The 23,155-nt window shown below is 40.5% G+C and overlaps 1 protein-coding gene and 1 pseudogene across 1 annotated transcript; one reads left to right on the top strand and one right to left on the bottom strand.

The window, feature by feature from the left end:
• LOC114446807 (AT-rich interactive domain-containing protein 5B-like) overlaps window positions 1-8,340 on the bottom strand; it is a 72,984-nt pseudogene extending 64,644 nt beyond the window's left edge.
• A 9,572-nt stretch (window positions 8,341-17,912) lies between these two features.
• Window positions 17,913-23,144, top strand: LOC114446815 (transmembrane protein 26-like). Its single transcript, XM_028422609.1, has 6 exons — window positions 17,913-18,233; window positions 19,256-19,352; window positions 19,454-19,543; window positions 21,187-21,395; window positions 21,782-21,861; window positions 22,435-23,144. Exons 1-6 carry the CDS (start codon window positions 18,046-18,048, stop codon window positions 22,731-22,733), a joined length of 963 nt encoding a protein of 320 aa, XP_028278410.1. The 5' UTR covers window positions 17,913-18,045; the 3' UTR covers window positions 22,734-23,144.
• Window positions 23,145-23,155: the final 11 nt, after the last annotated feature.

Raw genomic sequence — 23,155 nt, 5'->3', positions numbered from 1 at the left:
AATGGCTGAAGTGCTTGTTACTCTAGAATAGAGTGCTGTGCTGTAAGATGGCTATTGCAGAAACAGGGAAATCTGGAGGACAGATGTGCAAGCAGACACACAGAGTCGGTCTGTGATGTTTACCTTTGTTATCTCCAATTTACCAAGCATCTGTCTACTTATTTCTCCTTTAAAGAGCATGTATAACACAGAATGTAAAACAACACTTATTTTGCTTTCATTTTAATGTATGTAAATAGAGAGTGTGAACACAACAAAGATGCCCACCCTCCACCCCCACCCTTCAAAAACAAAATACACACGCTGCTTAAAATACTTCCTTAGATTAGCATTTCAGTTGCATGTTTAAAGGATTATTTCTGCCATTTTGTCATCGTACTCCAAAAACAAACACAAGACTTCTCAGCTTTTTAGATTTTCCCTGAGTACTCTGTCTATACAATTCCTATACAAATCCATATTCAGTTCTCCTATCATCTGCAACTACAGGCATATCAAATCCCAACCAGTTGGAGACAGTATTTCCTTATAAAGGAAAAGCCTGCGAGGGATAGCTTGATATAGCTGTGCCTCCCTCACTAAGTAAAAACATCAAACATGGGTTTTCGGTCTTCTTATAATGAGCTGTCTTCAGCTGTCAAGTGGTGGCGGGTGGTTGTAACTGGCTTTCCATGCAATGAAAAACTGACTGCTGTTTCTGCCTTCACAAAAAGCAGGCCATTTGAATAATGTAGAGCAACAGTAAATAGCATTCAGCCTGCAGCCAAAACCACATTGTACTGTATCTCTGAAGAATTATCTACTGTACTTTGATGCAATCTGTTGACAGCACAAATACCATAGAATATTTCTGTTCAAAGCCAAAAATAAGGCACCAAATGTTCTGCCGCAAGATGAGTCAAACGGCAATCCTTCAAGTGGTTCAATAGCACACCAGAGCATACACAAACCTTAAAAACACACAGCCGTTCCCTCTATATTAATCAGCTGAATGACACGGTGCCTTGTGTTGAGTGTCAACAGATCCTGTTTGGGGACTTGTTCGGGTTGAGAGCAAAACACAACAGGTGAGCGCAATTCAGCAGCTGTCAACACAGTCCAGAATATAATCAGTCTATGAACTGAGCCACAGCTCTGAAAAACAGGCTACATCCATTAACTTGGCCATATACTGTTTTTTTTTCCTTTTTTAAACTTAAGCAGCCAACAGTAACAGGCTAAAGACTGAGAGTGTGGAGCAGGAAGATGAATATCAGGCTTGTGGTTTGCATAAGTCATGATATATGGTTGAGAAACTGTAGAATAAAGAAATGTGCTGTGTTTGTGCGAAGAGTTTCTGAGAAGTAGACAGTCAGTTATTGAGAAATGGTGACAACAGCAGCATTGCACCAACCTGGTTTCCCACCACAGTGAGGAAAATACAGAACACGGGCAGCCAACAAATTCTTGTTATTGTATTGTATCGTATTATATATTATTGCCATGAGGAGAACAGCAAATATTTAAAGGGAGAGTAGCTGGATTGTTGTCAGACTCGTGAGACCACAAAATACTCTGTCTTACCAGGCTTTAAGCTATTTGAGCAGCAGTGGTTCAGACCAATCAGAGTACTGCAAGCAGCTGACCTGTTTTTGATTTTAAACACGTGCTGTGTTAAACAACAACACATATATTGCTAGTGTGACTTCAGTGATTTAAATTTCATTTTGGACACAAGCCAAGTCATACTACAACACAACAGTTCCTCCCATCTTCTACCAGATATGATAATATAAATACTGTTGTTGTCAGGGGAGTCTGGTGGCTTCGAAGAGATTATAGATCAGATCAGCATTTTTGGACAGTTGGTTCAGCAAATCAATATATTAAAATGCCTATGCTAATAATGAAAAGAGCAATATTGCCATGGATTAATTTTTTTTGTCAAACCTACTGACTAATTGTTGTACCTCTGTACACGCTGTCACAACACTAAACATGTATCATTCCAGCAGCACCGCAGGGGTCCTCAACTCACTACTTGAATTTTGGGCTTCAAAGATGAGCTTTAGAAAACTTGTGGGCCTGCCTTCTCTGTAAATGCCGGCCGTCCACACTGTGCTGTCACTTCGAGTTAGGCAGTTGATAGTTTAGCAAAGCGGCAGACACAGCCAGCAGGCCACTTGATAATATAGGTCAGAGGACTGCAAGCCCACAGCCAAGAGGTGACACTCCACATCAGCAACATACCAGACAGCCTAGTGTCATTCTAGTGACACTTCCTACACATGTGCATTAAAAGCTAAATATCTTGTCGATGTGTCGGCGTAGTTTTACCTCGGGTACATCAATAAACACATAACTGCTCCTTTTATGGCTGAGTTGGAATGTAAGGTAATGCATTAACAGAGAGATGTTACATTCTGTCTCCATTCTTCTATCAATAATTCATGTTATTACTGCAGCGGCGTGATATCTCCAAAAACACTACTGACTGAATTTATTGCTATGACTACACATAATAGACTGAAAGTGGGAAACAAAACAGACTTCTGCTGTGAAACTGAAGATAACTGCAACCCATGACTCCGGCAATCTCACTGAAATTAAACTCACTGAAATCCATATCATTCAATTTATATGGATGCAGTGATGTACTGGTGGCAAAAACAGCACATAAGGGACATTCCTGATTCTTTATTCCGTGATCCAATTAGAAACAATATACCCTGAAATATTCCATATCATGCTGAACAATTCCCTATAAGAATTTCGCGCCACTATGCACGGATATTAAGGCAGACATTCCTGACTGTCAGCGTTCTGCAGCAAAGCGTCTCATCGCTCGGACAGGACTTTCGGCTTGGGAGTCAAGGGGTGCGCGCTCCCAGTGGGTGGGTTTCTTTATATACTGTGGGCAGTGACACACACACACACACACACAGTCCTCCTGTTATGCTGGGAAGGTTTCAGCCTGCTGCCTCAGAGAGGTCAGCACTGGAATTCCTAAGGCCAAAGGAGATTAGTAATTGAGTAATGGACATGGTGACATGGACAATGAGGAGACAGAGAGGAGGTGAAGCAGAGGGAACGAAAGAGAGAGAGAGTACGAGGGTATGAAACACAATATGAGTTCATTATCTATCTCCCCTCCCTGTGACTGACCTTGGCTTCAGTGTCCCAAAACAAACTTATCTGGGAATTAAAAAGGAGCTCTGGGGAGAAAGCCAGGGACAATTGAATTAGAATATGTTTTCTGAGTTTGCCATAATACTACAAAGGCTTCAATGAACAGCTTTTAAAAAGGTGGAATTATAGTATATAATGTTCTGCTCTAATTCATGCAGTTTACTCATATGAATAACAGTTGCTGTAATATCGACGGGGTGCTGAACTCATCTTTTATTCACCGATTCCATTAAGAGATTGCTGCAGTGATATATGAACTTAGCGTTCTTTTGCAGAGAAAACATAGCGAGATAACAGGAGTTTTCAAAGGCTGTTCTGAAAGTGGGTGAGGCATCCATCATGTAAGGTGACACCACAAAAAAGCTGTGTCAGCTTCCCTGAATCACTGCATCTTTTGTATCCTTGTATTTTAGCAAATGCGCACATAAACGCATGCTCCATCCAAAAAACCACAGTTAGGAATTAAAAACATAGGCTGCAGTATTAAGCAAGAGCTTCCCATCTGTGGCTGCATTCTCCTCGAAGGTTATAATAACGATCCGCTGTACCCGGGGGCACTGGAGTCATGCATCAAGGCAAATGTTTGCCTGTTCAAGTGGTTAGTCAATGACAAAGTGGAAAAAACCGAGCTAAAGAGCACCAAAAGTCCTCTGCGTGTTGACAAACAGGCGCTGCTGTAACGTATCATTACTCTGGCTGCAAAGACACAGAACAGTTCAGTGAAAAGAATCAGAATCAGAATGTTTGTGGGGGTTTTTTATAGCCTTTGAAGTCCGGGGTATTACATTTTAAAGGTTTTAAATTACACTATCCTAAAAAGCTGGTAATAATTTACATGCTATTTCAGCAATGGTGAGGAATTCACTGGAGGGCAGTGTTCAGAGTTAATGACTTGTTCTGCGGCAGGAGGAGGCATACATGCGCGTACACCACACATGCACACTAAAAGACACACACACACCCCTAAATTCCTGCCATTGTTGTGTGAATGGGGAGATTTGGTATAATGCTCAAACTGGCCAAGACAAGAGAACAGTATGGACTCACTAAAAAGGAAAAAGTGCCATATCACATTTACACTCGAGTCATTCAGCAGAACGACCTTATCCATCAAAATGCTGCTCGCATATCTAAGCCACTTACACTTAACTCAACTAGCATCCCAGATGCCTGAATTACCCATTCAGGGTTTTTTCCCTTAGGAAAAATCAAAGAAGCAGCAAATGAATACAATCTAATTTCCCTACAAGCTGGCTTTCCAAGCACTGAAACACATGCATGGACTACTGCCATGCACTGAAGAAATGGCTCTGGATGCATGCCAAAGTGTTTTCCACAGCAATCAATACTGGCCTACTGCTGCAGTCCCCAGCCTGTCAGTGTGTCTGTGTATGTGTGTATGTGTGTGTGTACCTTGTCAGCTAGAGGAACAGAATAGAGGAGAAGAGAGGTCAGATGAAATCAGAGGTGATGATAATAGCACATTAATATAACATGATCTAGAAATATTCTCCACGGTTGTGAATTCCCATTAAGCGCGCCTTGCTGTATTTGCAGTAAAGTGGGATATATACTATAAGATAAGCATAAGTAATTAACTGCCTGAAGCAGAGTATACAATAACTGGGTGTTGTGTGTTGTGTGTTGTGTGTGTGTGTGTGTGTGTGTGTGTGTGTGTGTGTGTGTGTGTGTGTGTGTGTGTGTGTGTGGTGAGCTGTTATCTACAACAGCTCTCTCCTGAAATAGGGAGTCCAAAAACAGAAAGTATTACAGGCAAGAGAGGCAGGCCATGCGGAGTGAGAAGAAATAATGTGTCACTCAGTGAGTTTTAAAACACATGTGACTGTTTAGTCAGTGGCAGTTTGCAGGCAGACAAATAGAGCAGAGGCCCCGATAGAGGGTTTGTCATAATGGGTGAGCAACCCGACACAAAGCTTGTTTAAAGAGCAAGCTGAGCTCAACTGGTGGGGGTAAACACTGCTTGTCAGACCAAGATACAATGAAAAAAAATAGAGCTTCCTCCGCATATGGACTTCATAATTAACTTAGTATAAATAGATTAATAAATTGTCTCTGTATCTGTTTATCAGCTATTCAGCAAACACAGGCGCCCAGAGTCGCGTTTATTCAATGAATCATCATTATTTTTATTTCCAGTCAAAGCTGGCTGCATTTAAAAAGGAATTGACCTCCAACCCTGTGACAGAAGAAAAACAAGCACAGTAGGTCATGGGTTGGTTCCTCTCGTCACTGCACAACGCAGCAAAACACGGCGCGGGAGAGGCAAACAAATACCTGAGAAATAACCAGGAAATTACATCATACCTCTGCACTGAGAACACAAGTGAATCAGTAATCCTATTCAAGTGAGCTTGTTCAATATGATGTCTTCAAAAGAAGCCTTTTGTGGCTTTTGGAGGGTAGTGGCTTCAGGCTTAAGATAATAGCTATCTACCAGATACAAGGAACAACCCCCAGCACCAGCTGTGTACAAGTCATAAGTCAGCTCTGTTTTTATGCTGTGTGAAGATATTCAAGTGTCACACGGTGACAATAGAGGTTATAAGGAGCACTGTTGCCAAGTTGTGGTTTTACCTTATGACGCCTGTGATAACACAGACGCGCATGCACACTTCCTGAGAGCTGTAAGTTATCAAGTTCATATCTACGAGTTGCTGGAATAATTTGAACCCCTAATATTCAGCCAGTCAATTACAGATTTACAGTTGAGCAGCCATAAAACTCAAGAAGACGGTGAGGTTAATAAATTCTCGGTGTGGCTGAAAATGAACTCTTCTCTGATGTTTACCTTTTTACACATACATCAGCCTTTTTTTTCTTCCTCCCTGGGGCTGGTTTACCCTTCCTGTTTGTTTTTTTGGATTATGGGTTGCATCTGTAAGCGCTCCTAGCTGACTCATGCGGTGCAGATTAGTGTTATGGGGCAAAGTCAGCGAGAATCTGAATGGGCTCAGTGAAGGTCATAAACTGACTTGAAGTTGTCAGGGCAATTTCCACTGTGTAATGTACAGTAAGTAGTCCGATTTGATGAGAGCTGAACGCCTGGCAAGCCCTTTAATTGAGGTCAGCCTGCAGGCACATATATTGCACTTAGACATATCATCCTCAAATTATATATATTTCTTTTCTTCTCTGTTTGGCCCAATTCTATGGTATAATCTGTTTCCACTTCAAAGCAAACAGGGTAGTTGTAGCTTGTAGTTGAATATAATATTTTCCAGATATAGCCAATAGACTGGAATGTAAGCACTTTGCAATGCAAATAAGTCTTCTGGAAAGGGGCGGAGCTGACATGTCGTTGCGCAAGTGTGGCCACAGAATCGGCAATGCATGCACTCAAAGTAATTACTAAATAATTGCAGCGTGTTAAAGACTAAAGTGAGAAGCTCATAGAAGAATTCTGACACAGGGATGATAGCTTGTCTAAGCGACTGGCCATAAATAGCCACCTTTTCTCATGAAAGGGAAATGTGATAGCCACTCTATTACTCAAGAGGAAAGAATGTAAGTAAACCATCAGCGGAAGAGTCAAGTACAAACACGGCTTTGTCCTTCGCTATAAACAATATACCAGCAGCAGAGAATCATTTCCACGCAGCCGCAAGTGATCAGAAGCAGAGAGTGGTAATTAAAGTGGCTGCTGTCATTTCAGAGTGAAAACAACACACTGTTTGTTTTGTAGCCGCCGAGGAAAAACTCTCAATAATCAGAGTAATGCCATTCAGTGCAGCGATGTAACCGGATCACAAGCGCCACATATGGCCACAGTCAATCATAACTATTGCTTTTCTCAGTGCCAGCAGCAGCAGCAGCAGCAGCGTAATGTAACACAGGGGCGTTTTAAGAGCTGCCTCAAATGCGAGCTGACAATATCACATTGTTAAAGGATGGAAATGTTCACATGGAAAATTATGCAAAGCGTGGAGAGTATAGTTAAAACGTGTCAGCACTGGCTTTGCTCTGCCACGCTTTATGACTCGCTGTGCCTCTTTCAACATCAGGCAGCGTTACAAAATATCTAATAACTATCGTAGCGAGCGATCTGAGCCAGTTTGATCCCTCGCATTCATTACCGTTTCGCAATTTCCGCCCATATGTCAGCATTTGACACGCTTTTACCAAGAAATGAAATGACAGAGCCCAGGCGCAGGATTCTTGCGGATTTTCCCCCCTTTATAACACAATTAACCCCGTAGAGCGCAGCGGCAGCCTTATTGAGCGCAGCTGGACAAGTGCACATTCAGCATTTGACACCACAATAGACAAACAGGCTCAAGTAAACTAGAGAACAAATACTGCTGTAGGTCAATCGGATACATCAACGTCAGTCTGAATGCCTCTGTCATCCACTGCCAACTCTTAATGCAGCAAAGATGCTGGTAAATAACATGCTGAACCAAAGGAAAACACCAAAAGATTCATAATTATTCATTGGGCGATCGGGTATTCATACCTCTCCATGAGTGACTGTTCGTCCCTGGGGAGTATCGTCTGGCAGAAAATAAAGTTTGGAGCTTGATAAAAGTTGCTTGCTTGTTCTTTCTTCCCAGAGCAGCTGAAGCTCCGCTATGCAAATAGGATCCTCCGGTTACATCTGACGAAGAAAAAGTCTCCGAGAGATAGAATTCTCGGTTTGCCGTCCCGGTTAAATTTAAAGGCTTTATAGAATATATATGGTCCATGTAAACCGCAAGACGAGCCCACCCACTGTTGAGGAGAAAAAGACAAACACAAAATTAATGAATTTCTTATCAACTCATTTGGTAAACAAATCGTAAGCAGGCGAACACAAACATTTCAAACGCGTATTTTACGCACGGCTGGTAAACGGCAATCACACCAGGCTATCTCAGCTTTCTGAACACAATTAGTACCATATCATGTAACTATTTTTAGACGTTCAACATATGACACATATATGTGGACATACTAAATGCAGAGAGTCAAAGTTTTGCGGATTGCGTACATGCATGCAGTTTACACAAGGCAGAGAATAGCGCAATGCGAAAATAAAACAAATCGACGGCTGATAACAAACGTTACCTTCAGTGAGTTCGGCTCCATCTCGACGTTATGAATTGATTAAACTCAACACGCTCTCCAAACTTGCTGGCTTGAATGGATTGCCGCAGGTCCTGCAAGAGACATATTTCTGTGGAGTTAAAACATAGTGATTTTTAGTCGCAAGGGGGACGCAGAAATTTTCATTTTCAGTTTAAAACACTGTTGGAAACGTTGTCTAAATGTGTGTGTGAATTTTAAAAACATCAAATGTGCTAGCGACCACTTTGGTACATTTTATTAGGATTAACTGTGTATTTGGGGCAAATATTACCACATAATTATAAAACATATGAACATTATTCAATCGTTGATAAGTTGTAGTAATATATAACACTTAGACAACATCTTTTGTGCAGAATATTTGCGCATAAAAGCTCAATTAGTGCTATTATTCCACGTTATTTGTCCCTCCAAGACTATGTACCTTCCAGGACTGTAAAAGACGTTCAGTATGAAAGCACATTTCTCACAGTAATGACACTGAGGCGCTTGCTGTGGATGCCTTCAAGAAACAATGTTACATGAAAGTTAATAGGGCTATCAAACGATTCCTCAAAAGGCAATGTGGGGACCCGGGAGGTGCTTTGCTTTCAGGGGAACGCGCGGTGTGCGTTATGGCTTGGGTGCGCGCAGGGTTGGCTCTAAAAAAAATGCTGAAAAATAATGGCCTTTATATAAATATATACATATTTTTTTTAAAGGCGAACATGAAAAAGACCAAATTGGCCGAGTTAGAAAGCGGAGCGTCACGAGGCGGTCCATTATCCGGACATAAATCATATTAAAACGCAGAGCTGACCTTGCAGAGACAGCGAGGTATATATATTTGACATGTGTTAACACATTAACGCGATCAAACCCTCTATTATATAATTATATTGATTAATATTTTTTTTAATTACAGTACTAGAAAACCAATAACACTCTATATGAATTATTAATCACAGCTTATCTTATTTACACCGAGTTACACTAACTTGACGGTTTCTATTTACATATGCGGGCTCATTGTCCTTTGAGGCTCCGCCGGCTGAATGTGTCAGCTGTATTTTATCGGCTTGTCTGGAATTATTCATGCACTGAAAAGTACCCACATCGTCCACGGCGCTGTGCTGTTTCTCCACCGTCATCCACCCTTTGCCCTGCATTTATCCAGCACTCAGATCACAGAGCAGGCAACAGCGACATAGGCCTACTTCTGACACCAGCTATTTCAAGTACAGTATTACGCAATGCGCCTTTTTTTTTCTCCTCCTGAAATGACGGGCAGAGTACACACAGGCGCATTGATTCACATCCACTACAGTGTATGCTGGCTTGTTTTGTTTCTTCAAGGCTTCCTGGTATTTATCTTAATTACACAGTGTGACTGATGAAGAAGAATTAGTAGAATTATAAAGGTAGTCATTTCCAGTTTCTCTCCTCTACAAGCAGCAGGACATTATGTATTAGTATAAAAATAGCTGAGGCGATGTTCTGTGACACTCAGGTATTTTAAGTAGCAGAGTAAAAAGGTGGATTACAGGGAGGCTCATTGTTTTACACCAGGCTGCAGCAGCATTGGGATTCCTGCAGTGAATCCAATATAAACCGCAGCTCTTTAGTGTTATCTTTCCTGATTTCTCTCACAGCCATTTCAGTGGCTGAATCAATGGGGTTGCATTGTTAATGGCAGCCACCATAATGAAGTCCCTGGTTAATCAATGGCACCACTAGAGCTCTTATCTGGCAATTGCAAGTGTTTGCTTGTCAACAGTCAGAGCCCAGTGAGACTGCAATGTTATGATGGAGATATTGATGTGAACTGGTATGATTTGTGCTTCATGTGGAGAAATCTTTATTGAAAATAAACATGTGTTCAAAAACAAGACAGAGAGAGAGAAAGAAGTATTAGAAATCTGTAACAACATAAACCTGAGAACCGGCAGATGCATACGACCAATAATATCATCTGCTTATCTTTATCTTATATTTAAATATGATTCAATGGAAAAAATCTATCTTAAAACACACTGTAGCCAAAGTCATAAGCATAAAGACTGAACATTCTTTGTTTTGTTTTCAAATATATTCACAATTCGAAGGTATTATTATGATGGAAAATATGGATAAATGAGTTTCAGTGAGTTTTCTGTGTCTTTGTGCCGATGGTGGAAAGATACCTGGTAAAGTGGTAAAAGCTTCTCAGCACAGGTGTTCCACATTCAACATAATGAGGCGGGCTCAGCAGGGAGCCTGCAGTGTGGTTGGAAAGCCAACCTCAAAATGGAGAGCTGGGGTTATACTTTCAACCGCAGCAAAGCAACACAAAAGCCATTAAAATAGCACATATAATGCCAATTGTGTGTCTTAATGGCTAAAAATGATTTTTTTTCTTTATAATGGCTAAAAGAAAATATCAGCTGCAGAGTTTAAACCACTCCATTGATGACCTCATCCAAAAAGGAGCAGAAAATGATTCATTTACAGTGTTTTGAGAGGGGAAAATAGTTAGTTCCTTTATATAATATTGTTGTTTCTTGTTACATAACAATAATTTTTCCATGGTGTACTCCACTATTTACATAGATGTGTTTACATAGCCTACTCACACTATAATTAAATCACTTCAAGGGAGCAGACAAGCTTATGGCACATTTTATTCTCTCTGACGTTCTTCTTATAAAAACAACAGTTTGGCTAAAGTGTAGTCCGCTTGTTGTTTAGCTTTTAAGCTAATGTAGCTTTTAGCTACGGTAAACGTAGCTACCAGCTAGCTTGTCAGTTAAGCGCAGTGTAGACACACACTGTGCTTTTAATATCGCATTAAAATAGTATATGCTTCGGGAGGGTACATACTGTACATACACACTTGCTAAAATCATTTCTGCATAAAGCAAAGAAGCAAAGTTGGTGGAGTAGCTTACCTGACTGCTCCGCCTCCGCTTGTTCGCTCACCTGAAAGAACGGCGACAACGTTCCTGTGGATGCTGCTGCTGGATCGTTCTTTATAACCGTTACATTAAGAACTCTTATCTTGTGTTCAGTTGGTTGATGACAGTTGAAGTCGCCAACGTCATCAACTGCACCACCCTGCAGCACAACTGCTATCACATGATTGAAACAGCTACAGCTAGCAGGTTAGCATGCTGACCCCAACGTCTCTGCAGCACAGTAGCCTATGTAGGTGTATTTCTTCACAAGCTAGCAGTTAGCATCTGTTTATTAGTTTGATTGCCGTTGCTAGACAATCAAACTATTGTTATTCACCCTCTTTCTCCTTCTTCTTCTTCTTCTTCTACTTTTTTATTCTTTCATAAGTTTTTTGGCACAGCTTCAAGTTTTTTCAAAAATTTTTTTGTTTCCGCACGCCAGGCTCTCAAAGTTGGAGTGGTTTTTGAAGTCTCCTCTGCTGTTACCATGGTGACAGGCTGACACACAGAGGCATATAAAGCTCTGAATTGCTCTGATTCTCCAGCAATTCAGAACAATCCTTCACATCGGCATTCAAAGCAATGCTTCAGCTGCAGCAATCAAACTTGCATTTTCTTCAGGAAATGCCCTTTTCTAGTTCTGATAGTGGTTCAAAATGGATTTGTTTAGTAATCATTATAATGTATTAAACATTTTTACTAGCTCAAAGCACAGTGGGCTACTTAAGTTCTTGGTTCATTATTATATAACAACTCAAAATACTCTGTATCAAAGAAGAGAAGATCATTAAACTGTAAAATCTCCTAAAGGTTTCTCATTTACTAAATTAATCTTCTAATAGAGCATTTGAATTTTCCTGACAGGGGAACTAGTCAGATGTATTCAGCAGTGAGAGGATGTGCATACATGCCCAAGCATCACTTTTACTGGCATTAAAGGCTCTCAGTGTGATATTAGGATCCACATTTTTAATTGCACTGCCAGGCATTATAAAAATCTACAGATGACTAAAGCAAGAAAGCTTCTGAGAAATTAGGGCAACGCACTCTATCTCCTACTCATTCCACATGCACAATTGCATTACCCGATGGATATCCATCTATCATCAGTGGAAAGCCCTGGGACATTAAAAATCCATCAAGTAAATTTGTCCTCGGGAACACGTTCCAATAGTAACTTTACACCTGTGTCTTTGTGCTGCTGTAATCACATGACAATGGCCTCCGTCTGCAGCATGACTTCAGGAAAAGTAACAGGAGAGCAGAGAGATGTTGTGGTGCTAATTTTAGCCTCTTAGACTCATTATAACATGGTGTAACATTTCTCTCCATTCACTCACATTTAAGTCCACCTTACAGTGGACGGCACATGCACTAGAAAGCCAATTAGTGTATTGAAGGTTCACTTTTAATCAGGATTGGAATTGGATGTGTTCATCTGGAGGCTGTTTGAGCTGAATTCTGTGCATATTAGCAGGTGTCAGTGTGTGCTCTGTAGGCTGAATATTAACTGACTTAGCTCATAAATATCTGTGATGCAGTTGATATCTTCAGAACATCAAAGAAGCCGCCGCATGCAGCGTGGATTATTACTGCTCACAGCAGAGTAGATACACTTCTCTCTTTTTTTTTTGTTCTAATATCACACTTGTTTATCTGCACTTCGTCATGATTTATGCATAATTTATGGTTTCTGCATATCCAGCAAACCAATTACTGTATCCATTCACGGCTGTGATACTGATCATACCTAATACTATATTTATATGTGAGCTTTAGTAATTCATAAGGCAAACCCTGTGTGTGTGTGTGTGTGTGAATGACTGCCATGACAATGAACTAATTGCCTGCAAAACACAATTTCACATTCATGGGCAACTATTACAGCCCGAATTGTTTGATAATGTCAAGTGAGTCATTTTATTAAGCGCCACGCAAATGTAATCATGCGGCAGGGCAACGTGAATTCGAGTGTATACAAGTGTTAACATCAGTATTGGTTTTAGGTTATTACTGCCACAGCAAATGTAAATTTGCCTCATTGATGGAGCGTGCTCAGCTGAATCAGAAATGTGCAAACCACAAACAAAATAGGCTGCTTCATTCCCCACTGCCATCTGCATACACATCAAGACACACACACACACAGAGTCACATTTTATATCTCCCCATCTGAAACCAGGATTAGACCATGAATAATGTATTTATGTAAATGTCTGATGGGTATAACTATAAAAGATGAGAGTGATTGAAAAGGCATTTTGTTAGATTGAGTTACAGCTGCCTCTGAGTTATGGATGTTTTCAGTGCAGGGAGTGAGGGGAACGCAGCTGAATCTCAAGAAGTGAAAGAAAAATGTATTTTTTTTGAAGTAAAGAGGTCACAGAGTCACCTTCACATCTGAGGAATGCATTAAGACAGAACCTGATCTCAGCATTTAAGATTTACTTTTTTTGTGTGTTGCAAAGATCAGTTGGGTTAATACGCCCAGCGGTCAAACCATCACTTGACAATGAAATGGCTGAGGACACTGACCTCAGCATTTGCCATCTGTGCAATGCATCACTGCTGCCTTTTTCTGTCAAACACTGAATTGTTATAAAACGGGCATAAATGTCAGCAGACATCTACGATCAGATTATTCACTGGTGCATGTCACCCTCCCATCTGGACTGAGAGCTCTGTGTTATGTATATATATATATAAAATAACAGTGTGTAAAAAGCAATGCAGCCTCAGGTATTCAATTTGAATAACAGCGTCGATTGTGACTTATAAATGAAGGACTTCAGCCTACTTATGGATGGAGACAAAGGATAGGTTTTGGAATATGACTGACAATAGCTAAACTGTTCCATTACAGCAGTACAGGAAAGGTAATACAGTGCTGTGTGCAAAGCTTTAGAGCCTGAGCACACATATTAAAGAAGAAAAAAAAACGCTCAACATTAATAATTTATCTCATTTTATAAGGCAATTTAGCAGTCACTTGAAGTTGCTATGGTGACAGGGGGGTATTTTGAGACAACTAATGACCTATGCAAAACCCACTCACTGTAAACTTCACTCAAGCTAAATGAGATTGCTGTCTGTGCTGTGTGTGATACATGGCTGAGAACTTAATCCCCACGCTATGCTCGGCCTTTTTTTTCTACGCAGGACAAATTAAGGTTGTTAATATCAATGTAAAACATCTGTGGGCTGTTTACTGTACGGGGGAATACGAGCCAAGCAGCAACTAGGAGCCAGCGCTGCTCTGCATAATAGTCCTTTGTTTTGATTGCTAATGCAGAATTCATAACAGTTGTCAGGTTAAGGTCAGAGAGAAATCCAGCGAGTGAAAAAGGAAAATGAATACTCATGATATGGTTTGAGTGTAACTCAATATGTTTCACACTAAATCCGCTTCAATATCTCTTTATTTTTCGGCTTACGTCAAAGATTCCACACTGGAAAAGGCTTTGAAGACTCATTCTGTTCTGAGGCGAATCATATTTGTCCAATAACTGCTTGGCCTGTTGCAGCTGTCGGGGCTGAGACAGAATGAGTCATGTGTTACCCATTTAAGTCCAATTTCTCCCATGCAAATGCCTGACATGTGTGACTCTGCAGGGCCCTGAGCTGAAACAGTATTTTGAAACGAGGGGAGAGAAAATCAAGGCCAGAGCCTTACGACCATTTAACCACCTGCTTCACCCATGACCTGTACTGTTTAAAGAACATTTATATTTGGGAAAACAATCCAGCTTGCGCTGTTTCTGACATGGTTTTTAAAGCAGGCGCAGCTGCCATGAAATTAAATGAATAAACAAAGGAGCAATGGATTTCTCCTTAAAAGGAGCTCTCTGTTGGAAAATATGACTTATATCCTTCGAACTGTGGTGACTGTGAGATGTTGAAATTTAACATTTTTCATCCACCCAAAAAAAAAAAAACAAATTAGCATACGTGAAGTCTGCTGGTTTTAACCATTCAGGAGCCCCCACCTCTTTTTTTCTTTTTTTTCGATGTGCTGATCCTTTTTGCTATTAACATAAATGTCATGTTGACTAATAAAGGTGCCACATTGAGAGCTGTGGAAGCTGCTGGGCAGAGTGTAGTGCCACCTGTTGGGGTGCAGCAGTAATGACACCAAGGTGGTGACAGCAGGATTACAGAGGAAAATTTACACTGTACAACATACATACAACAACATAACAGGCAAGTTATTAATCATCCAGTGTGGAGAACAATTGGACTGCAAATGACTGGTAAAAATATGTGTGGGTATTTAACACACACCCACGCATATTTAATATATTAAATTAAAGGTGTGAATACACTGTGTGGGAAAAATGTTGTTGGTGTACAAACTCTTTGCTTTTAAATGTGTATAATGACAATTTAGGAATGTTTAATCAAAAGTATTTAAAGACACACACACACAAACAAAAGAATAAAGAAATCAGAATAGTTAGTGAATAGTTTTCCTGCTTTTAACAGCTGCTCAGGCTTGTAACACTAAAACTGTCATCTGAAACATAAACAAATGTAACCTGAGGAGGTTTGTGAGACTGGATGAGTCAACCTTATTGAAGCACAGGGATGTGTGGGCCTTAGTGGATAATGTAAAAAATACACACACACAAAAATGGCTGCTTCACCTTCATGTTTCCAGTCACAAACAGATCTCCTGTGCTGGAAACTCTGTGTGTGTCAGTCAGGTTGTGAGAGTTTGATTAAATGTTCTAGTTCTGTGCAGCAGCGTGAGCTCAAAATAACACTGGTCCACTCTACACAACTAGAATTATTACACAGCTGTGTTGAACACACTGCTGCTATGAACATGGTTCTGATCACTGTAAATGATCATTTTTTAGATCAATATTTTTTATAAAAGGATGATAAAGATCCATCTTACCCTGGTACAGTTAAAATACCAGTGATACCTGTGCCTCATATCTGTGTGCTTCACACAGATATATGTATAGTGAGTATAGTCCTTTGTCATCACATCAGTTAAACCCAATGTACATCTGTAATTAGTGTGGATTTTGAAGTTATAGTTGACCTTTAAGTCCAAGTGGACCATTTTATTTTTACCAGCAGCTGAATGCTTTTGTCAGGATTGTGTCTGAACAGCAGTGATTCACAAGTTTGACATGCATTAAATGACATGTTAATGGTCTAATTTTGTATGTAAACATTAGTTTAGCAGAGCCAGTGACCTAATTTGATTTAGGCTTTTCTATTTAATTGTCATCACCAACTGTACTGTGCTGGATAGCAATATTTAAACACTGACCTATTATCCATTTGATTCTGTTTTGATTGTGCTAAAGGAGCAGATAGAGGTGCTCTATATCTCAGTGCTGAATGATCAGCCACATAGAAGGAAGCAGTGTTCTGTGATCAGAGCTCAAATGCCATCTCTGTCATTATCATACTTGTTAAACAGCACCCTCACACAGAAACAGTGGGTAACACCAGGCTGCGTGTGTGTGTGTGAGGCGTTGGGTAGCCTTTCAGTCTCAACAGAGGAGATGTTTGTTTCCTTGTATGACTGAACTGTCTCTTCCTCTTGGACAAAGTAAGCTGCTGCAATCAGGAGGGAACACCCTGATTGAAATTGGTTTGATTTTTGTTTTAATGCCACTTTTTTGTTTGTACTTTACTCTAAACCTTGGTTGCTTAGAAACAACAAAAAGACATGATAAACACCAGGGACATGTTTCAGAAAATACAGCACTGGTTTCTTAAAAACTCAGCTCACAGTGATTTTCTTTTAAATGCAGCATGTAACAAGAGTCTTTATTTCCCTCTGGATACTTTCTACTGCTTCTTCACTGTCTGCATTTCTCATTGAGATGTTGCCTGATGTAAATTTGGGCACAATGACAGACAATTTGGAACAAAGGCAGGAAAAGTATGACTCCTTTCTAAGGTCACAGGGCTTTCTACTGTTTCCTCTCTGCCTCACCGACTGGCCGGGTTGATTTGAATAGAAATCAACTCAGCATGCAGCCAAGTAGGGCAAAATGACGATTTTGTGTGTGTGTGTGTGTGTTTTAGACTTAAAAAGCCAGCACAGACTCGCTCTGACATGTCGTTTCCTGCATGGCACATAAATAAGATATGTGATTAGACTACATAATCATTGTTTTATGTTGGACAAATGTTAGTGAAGGAGTCAGTCCACATTTCTGTTTTTCATTAGAAAAAACAATCTGTTCTTTTTACTTTACAAAAACAAGAGGCGTGCAGGTTCAAAAGCATGAGATGTTGTGCAAACTCCATCTTGTTTTTATTTTCGCCCTGTCCTGGTTTTCACTATAACTTGATGTGTTGGGTAATAAAAGAAAAAAAAATCAGGGTCAGGGTGACTTAGTCTACTTTAGGCAGCACTATTGTGTACAAGGTAATCCAATGTTAATCTCATTTTGTGTGATTTAACATTTAGAGGACTCCTTTCTATAACCTCGAGTGATGTACCCTTATGTTTAATGATTTGTCCAGGAACAAAAAGCAGGATGTGCTGCTCCTGTTTGTATTCCTGCTACAGGAACACATGATGTGATGCTGCCCTCTCCTGTACACTCACAGAGTTTCGACGTAGTCAGGATCTATAAATCAAAAAAGAAATCTCAATGAACTCTCTTAGACAGCAGGCTTTGTATTTAAGTCCGCATTTATTATTTATGTGTCATTACTCTCCATTATCTGATCTTCTGTCAGTACCGGGACAAAACAAAAAAGTCTGTAGGGGACCTTCGTCTGCGCGGGCGGAGCCTAAAGTTTGGGGACTTTGTTCAAAAAACTACATCCAGCAGGAAAGCTGCAGTCAGCGGTTGTTGTGCGTGGGTCTGAGCACTCAGGAACTTTACTGTAGTTTTACGTGGCGATGGCTCTGTTTCAGTTTATATGTGCGATCGTTACCAGGGCGTTGTTCATCCTGGTGTCCCTGACAGGCATCATGAGGGTGACATCGGTGAAGAATGATAATTACTGGTTTCTGACTTTTCTCCTTTTGCCGCTTGTTGCTGAAATGATCATCACACTGAAGAGGAGGAAGGGGAAAGATTACAAATGGTAAGAACATGCACATGCATTTAATAAATATGTAATATAGGCTATTATCCTTGATCTGCACAGATTATGTATTTTACAGTACAGTGCGTGCATTAAATTAATCTGTCGCCCCTTCCCCCACTTTCACTGTGCATCCTGCCTGTTCCCCCATGTTATTGTTAAATCGTCCTGGGACAGTAAAGATGGGGAAGGAGCGTCCCCTGAACTCCAGGGACACTCCCTTCCCATGAAATTCATTCCTAAACAAAACCTTTATTTGTCCCATAATGGGGACACTGCGTTATTACAACAGCACAAAGTAAACTACCAATAAAATAGAGTCAAATTTGAGCAGCACCCATTCATTGAATTCTCCATGCGGACATGTGCAGAATGTTCTTGTTTGTCTTGTTTAATTAAGAAGAAACAGTTGTTTGTGTAGGAGTGAGTGAGCAGAAAGCAAAATGGTAATGAAATACTTGTTTGTAGTACTTAATGTTTACAGTACTCTACTCTATGTATCAAATATTCATAATATTTCCGGACCCTGCAGTGCTTCCCATCTATCCTCCTCTGTTAACAGCAGGAGTTTGTTCAAGGACTTCTTGTGAATCATAATTTCGGGGAAGAAAGACAAAGAGTTTTTATCAGTTGTATGTATATCTTCAAAAGTTTTGGGGTGAACTGTCCCTTTAAGTTAAAATATTGTTTTTTCCCCACCACTTATGTATTAATTTAGCTTGACAATGGTTAAAATAGTTACTGTATAATAATGGTCTCTAATCCATATTAAAGCTGCAGTGTAGACCTTTTGGCTGCAATTACAGCAATTACACAAACACTAATGAAGTTTTTTAATATTATTATTATTTTGTTAATAATGGAATATTGTTTCGAAGCCGTGGAAAGTTAGCTGAATACAAGCCTTAATGGACATTGTGACCACTACTGGTGATATATGTAAAAGTGCCACTAACAGCTTTTAAGATGTGTATTTTCCATCTGTTTGTAATACTGATGAAGCCTTACTGCCTATCTTGCAGGTTTTCTCCTCCCATATTTCTGTTTCTCATCAGTATCATTCCTTCCATCTGGATTTTGGAGCTCCACCACCGCCAAGACAACTCCAACGACCATCAGGTACTGCTGCTGCTGTTTGTTTTTTAAACATGGGGGCAGGTTGCACAATTCATTACATGTGTACTCTAGTTGCTGTTCATTTCAAAAGTTTCTTATTTCAGTGCAAAAAGCTTGACTCGTGGGAGAACCTGCTTAAAGTGATCACTTTGAATGGGACCCACAGAAATGTCACATACCTGGAATCCCTAAAGGTAAGAGTAACACTGACACTGACAAAAACATATTTCACTCTTGTGTAATATTCCTACAAACACTGGAAGTTCTGTCTTTGCCTGTGTGGGTTGTCTCCAGGAGACGTTCTTGTTATAGGTTAATTGAAGACTCTAAATTGACCATAGGTGTGAGTGTGTTGTGTTGGTCCTGTGATTGACTGGCAACCTGTCCAGGGTGTACCCAGCTTCTCGCCCGTTGATAGCTTGGTCCTGCTCCCCCTGTGACCCTGTACATGACAAGTGGGTCTGGAAAATGGATGGATTGTTTGGAAGCCAAAAACCAAAAAGTCAAAAAGTTCACAGAATTCTCAAGAACTGCTACACTAATGTGTTGTTCATTTTCACAAGAGAATCCCACACACTGCTGCTCTGTGTCTGTTTTCAGTCCATTCTTGGAAACTCCCTGCACTGCAGTAACACAATATAAACTAATGCAAAGGGAAGTGAAAGTAATTGTTTAGTATTAATATAGTGACTAATTTAGTCAGGTCATGTCAACTATTTTTTCACTTGGCTCAAACTTACAAGAAGTGACTATGGCCTATGGTTGAACCAGTCATTTTAGAAGACCTACAACATGGTTCTTTCTTCCTTTTACACACTTAGTCCAGCAGTGTTGGACACTTTATCCTCCAGAAAGTTGTCTACAGCAGCAATACGGTCATTTTATGAAGAAGTAGTAGTTCAAGGGACCCAATTTGGATGATTAGAGAAGGTGTTGGATGAGTGTAAATCCACTTTCCAGGATGACAGCCAAAATTTGCAAGACCACAAATCTGCACTGTGGTCTTGCTCTCCTGGTAGAGGAGCACTCCTCTTGTCAGCCACCAACACCAAAGCAGCTTAGCTGAACCCTGTAGTAACTTATTAGTCAGCCCTCAAATAAAGATCCAACAATTTGCTCACACACTTCGAATGACGCTGTCAACATTTTCAATCGGAAAGTTAGCATAAATTCTTGTGAAGGTCAGAATGTGAAGGTCAGAATTCAGAAGAAGCCACCAGTGGGACAGATAAAACATCTTCCAGTAAATACAGGCCTCCAGGCCTGGAAAGGGTGGCCACTCTATATCATCTCTAATGGAGTGTTCATCAAGAGTCAAAATAAACATGCAATTGTAAATTAAACCATTTAGGAAGCCCCCTGATTAACTTATCAAATTCCTTATAACAGTATCTACAATCAGAGAATGCGGATGTAGCATTAAGCAAAATGCAACTGACAGATCTTCTGCCTTTGATTACAAACACGAGCTCCAGAGAATTTGCAAGAGCAGATGTTCTGACAGGCAGTTTGACAGTTTCAGGCATTCCTCCAACAAATCCATGTCTCAGGGATTTACAAAAAATAGTGGTTGCACAACATGGATGGTAAGTCTAGTCTGTGCTATCTGAGTCTGATCTTCTGAGTCATTGTTTGTGTCGAGTGGTAAGTGGAGTTGAGTGGAAGGATTGAAATCTCAGCACCCAGGCAGCAGTGACCTTCATGCTGCTCAACAGTGCTACAAATCTGCCTTTGAAAACACTCTGAAAATTCTAGTTGGTGACAAATCTGCATGTTGTATGAGGTCATATCATATCAAATCATATCATATCATATATTTATGTTTCCTTTTTTGCAGAACTTCAACCAGGTGCTGTTCAATGTCTGTTCCAATGACTGGATCCTGGCTCTTCATCAGATTCTGCTCATCCTCCTCATTGTGGGGAAATGGCTCCTCCCACTGGGAGGCGGAGTCACACGAGATGAACTGTCTCAGCTTCTTCTGATTTTTGTTGGCACGGCGGCAGATATTCTGGAGTTTACTAGTGAGACACTGTCGGATGTGAAGTGGGTGGATGTCCACTGTTGGTTTTTAATCACATACACAGGAAAGGGGTGATTGATACATTTTTGGACCAAGTTTTCATGCCTTTGTAGTCCAACCCTGACAACAGCATTATCCATCATGCAGTCATTCAGCAATGAGGATTTGAACATTCAGCCTGTTCACTTGATTTGGCACCCTCTTCACTGTGGAGAAGCCCAGATGGCAACTGCTACATAAGAAGAGATCTAAATGCTCTACCACTAAGTATGCAAATGCAGGAGTGGACCATACTGTTTCCTGTTCATTGCACCACAAATGTATCAATCATCCCTGGTGAACATTGTACATTGTATCAATGGCATTGACTGAAATAGGAACTGAAGCTATGTCTGCATGTCTTTTGCAGAGACAACAGTCCTCAGCTGGTCTACATCATCTTAGCTGTGTGGACCTGGAGCATGTTACAGTTCCCCCTACATCTGGCTGGTCAGTGAGTGTTTGTTAAAAGAATATCCTTCTTGCTTGTTCCAAGCATGGGACAATCTAAACAATGTGTTTAGAAAAAACATTAGTAAAGTCCAGAGTAAGTAAACAGTAAAAACCAGATCAGCTGAAATCATTTGCCTTGCAGCCTCCAGCATTGTTTAATTATTAACTTGAACGTTTAACTTCCTGAGCCTTAGACTTGCTACCAAGCAGTGCTGTATGGATGATGTGGACCTTCTCAAATTAGTAGTCACATACATGCAGGGATGTAGAGTAAGCACAAAAAGGGTAGAGCAAAACGTCCCAGAGCAGACAATCCCTGCTAATGGCTTTAATTATTTATGACACCACCTTATAATTTATATATTAGTTGTAATACCGATACTGTTAAATGTCTTTCTTATTGTAGGGCACTTAGTGCACTTAGTTTGGATTTTCTGCTTTTCTCTTAGTGCGTGTCTGCTCATCTGGGTGTGTGCAGTGTGTTTGAAGGCCTTATAAACACACTAGGTGTTGACATACGGAACCAACATGTTCTACCAGGATTTTTTTTTGTTTCCTTTTTCTCAATAGTGGTGAATACCAAATCAGAAGGCGAGGGTGATGAAGCCATCCAGGAGACCTCCCTCCTGAAGAAACACAGCACTGACATCTGGGCCATCGTGGAGGCCTTGTTTATCCAGGATGGTCCTTTTTTGGTGGTCAGGCTTGTCGTCATGGCCTGCTACGGCATCTTCCACCAGATGCTTGTTTTCTTCACCATCAAGAACTTTCTGGTGGTCATACTGAACTTGTATCGACTCGTTGTTATATTCCAGGACTTCAGAAGCTCCAGGCAGAGCAAAATAGAGGGCAGCAGCGCTGACCCATGAGTTCTGATTTGTCATCTGCGAGAAGGTGGATTTTTAGTTTCTAAATAATCTCAGGCACAGATTGGCAGAAATGGCAGCATCGACCAATCCGAACCCAGCTTCAAGTCTCAAATAATGAACAAAATAGCATGCTAACGAAACAAAAGAGGCAAAAAACCAACATGGAGCAAAGAGGACATCAGGTGCCTTATAATGTGTTCTGACAAGTGTATTTGTGGCACAAAAGCTGTTCAGTTTGTCTTTGTCTGTTTTTACTTTTTTGGTCTGCTTGTGAAAGTATGTAAACCAAAGTACAAGTGTGAGCACATCCTGAGAAAACAATTTACAATCAGACTGCCGCTGCAGCAAAAACAAAAGGCAATGCTTGGTTTCTGTTTTCTGTTTGCCATTTAACTGAACAATGTGAACCCAGTTGGCTGTGA

This window comes from Parambassis ranga, chromosome 15 (assembly GCF_900634625.1).
Source record: "Parambassis ranga chromosome 15, fParRan2.1, whole genome shotgun sequence".
NCBI classification, from domain to species: Eukaryota; Metazoa; Chordata; class Actinopteri; family Ambassidae; genus Parambassis; species Parambassis ranga.
The sequence above is the reverse complement of the archived record's forward strand: the minus strand, read 5'-3'. Positions and strand labels throughout refer to the sequence as shown.

What these genes read in the sequence shown, in the direction of transcription:
- LOC114446815 (XM_028422609.1), top strand. Translation starts at nt 18,046, where the DNA reads ATGGCTCTGTTTCAGTTTATATGTGCGATCGTTACCAGGGCGTTGTTC. An exon ending in GAGACACTGTCGGATGTGAA is followed by an intron (nt 21,396 to 21,781) that starts GTGGGTGGATGT and finishes TGTCTTTTGCAG; the next exon opens with AGACAACAGTCCTCAGCTGG. An exon ending in GTTCCCCCTACATCTGGCTG is followed by an intron (nt 21,862 to 22,434) that starts GTCAGTGAGTGT and finishes TTTTCTCAATAG; the next exon opens with TGGTGAATACCAAATCAGAA.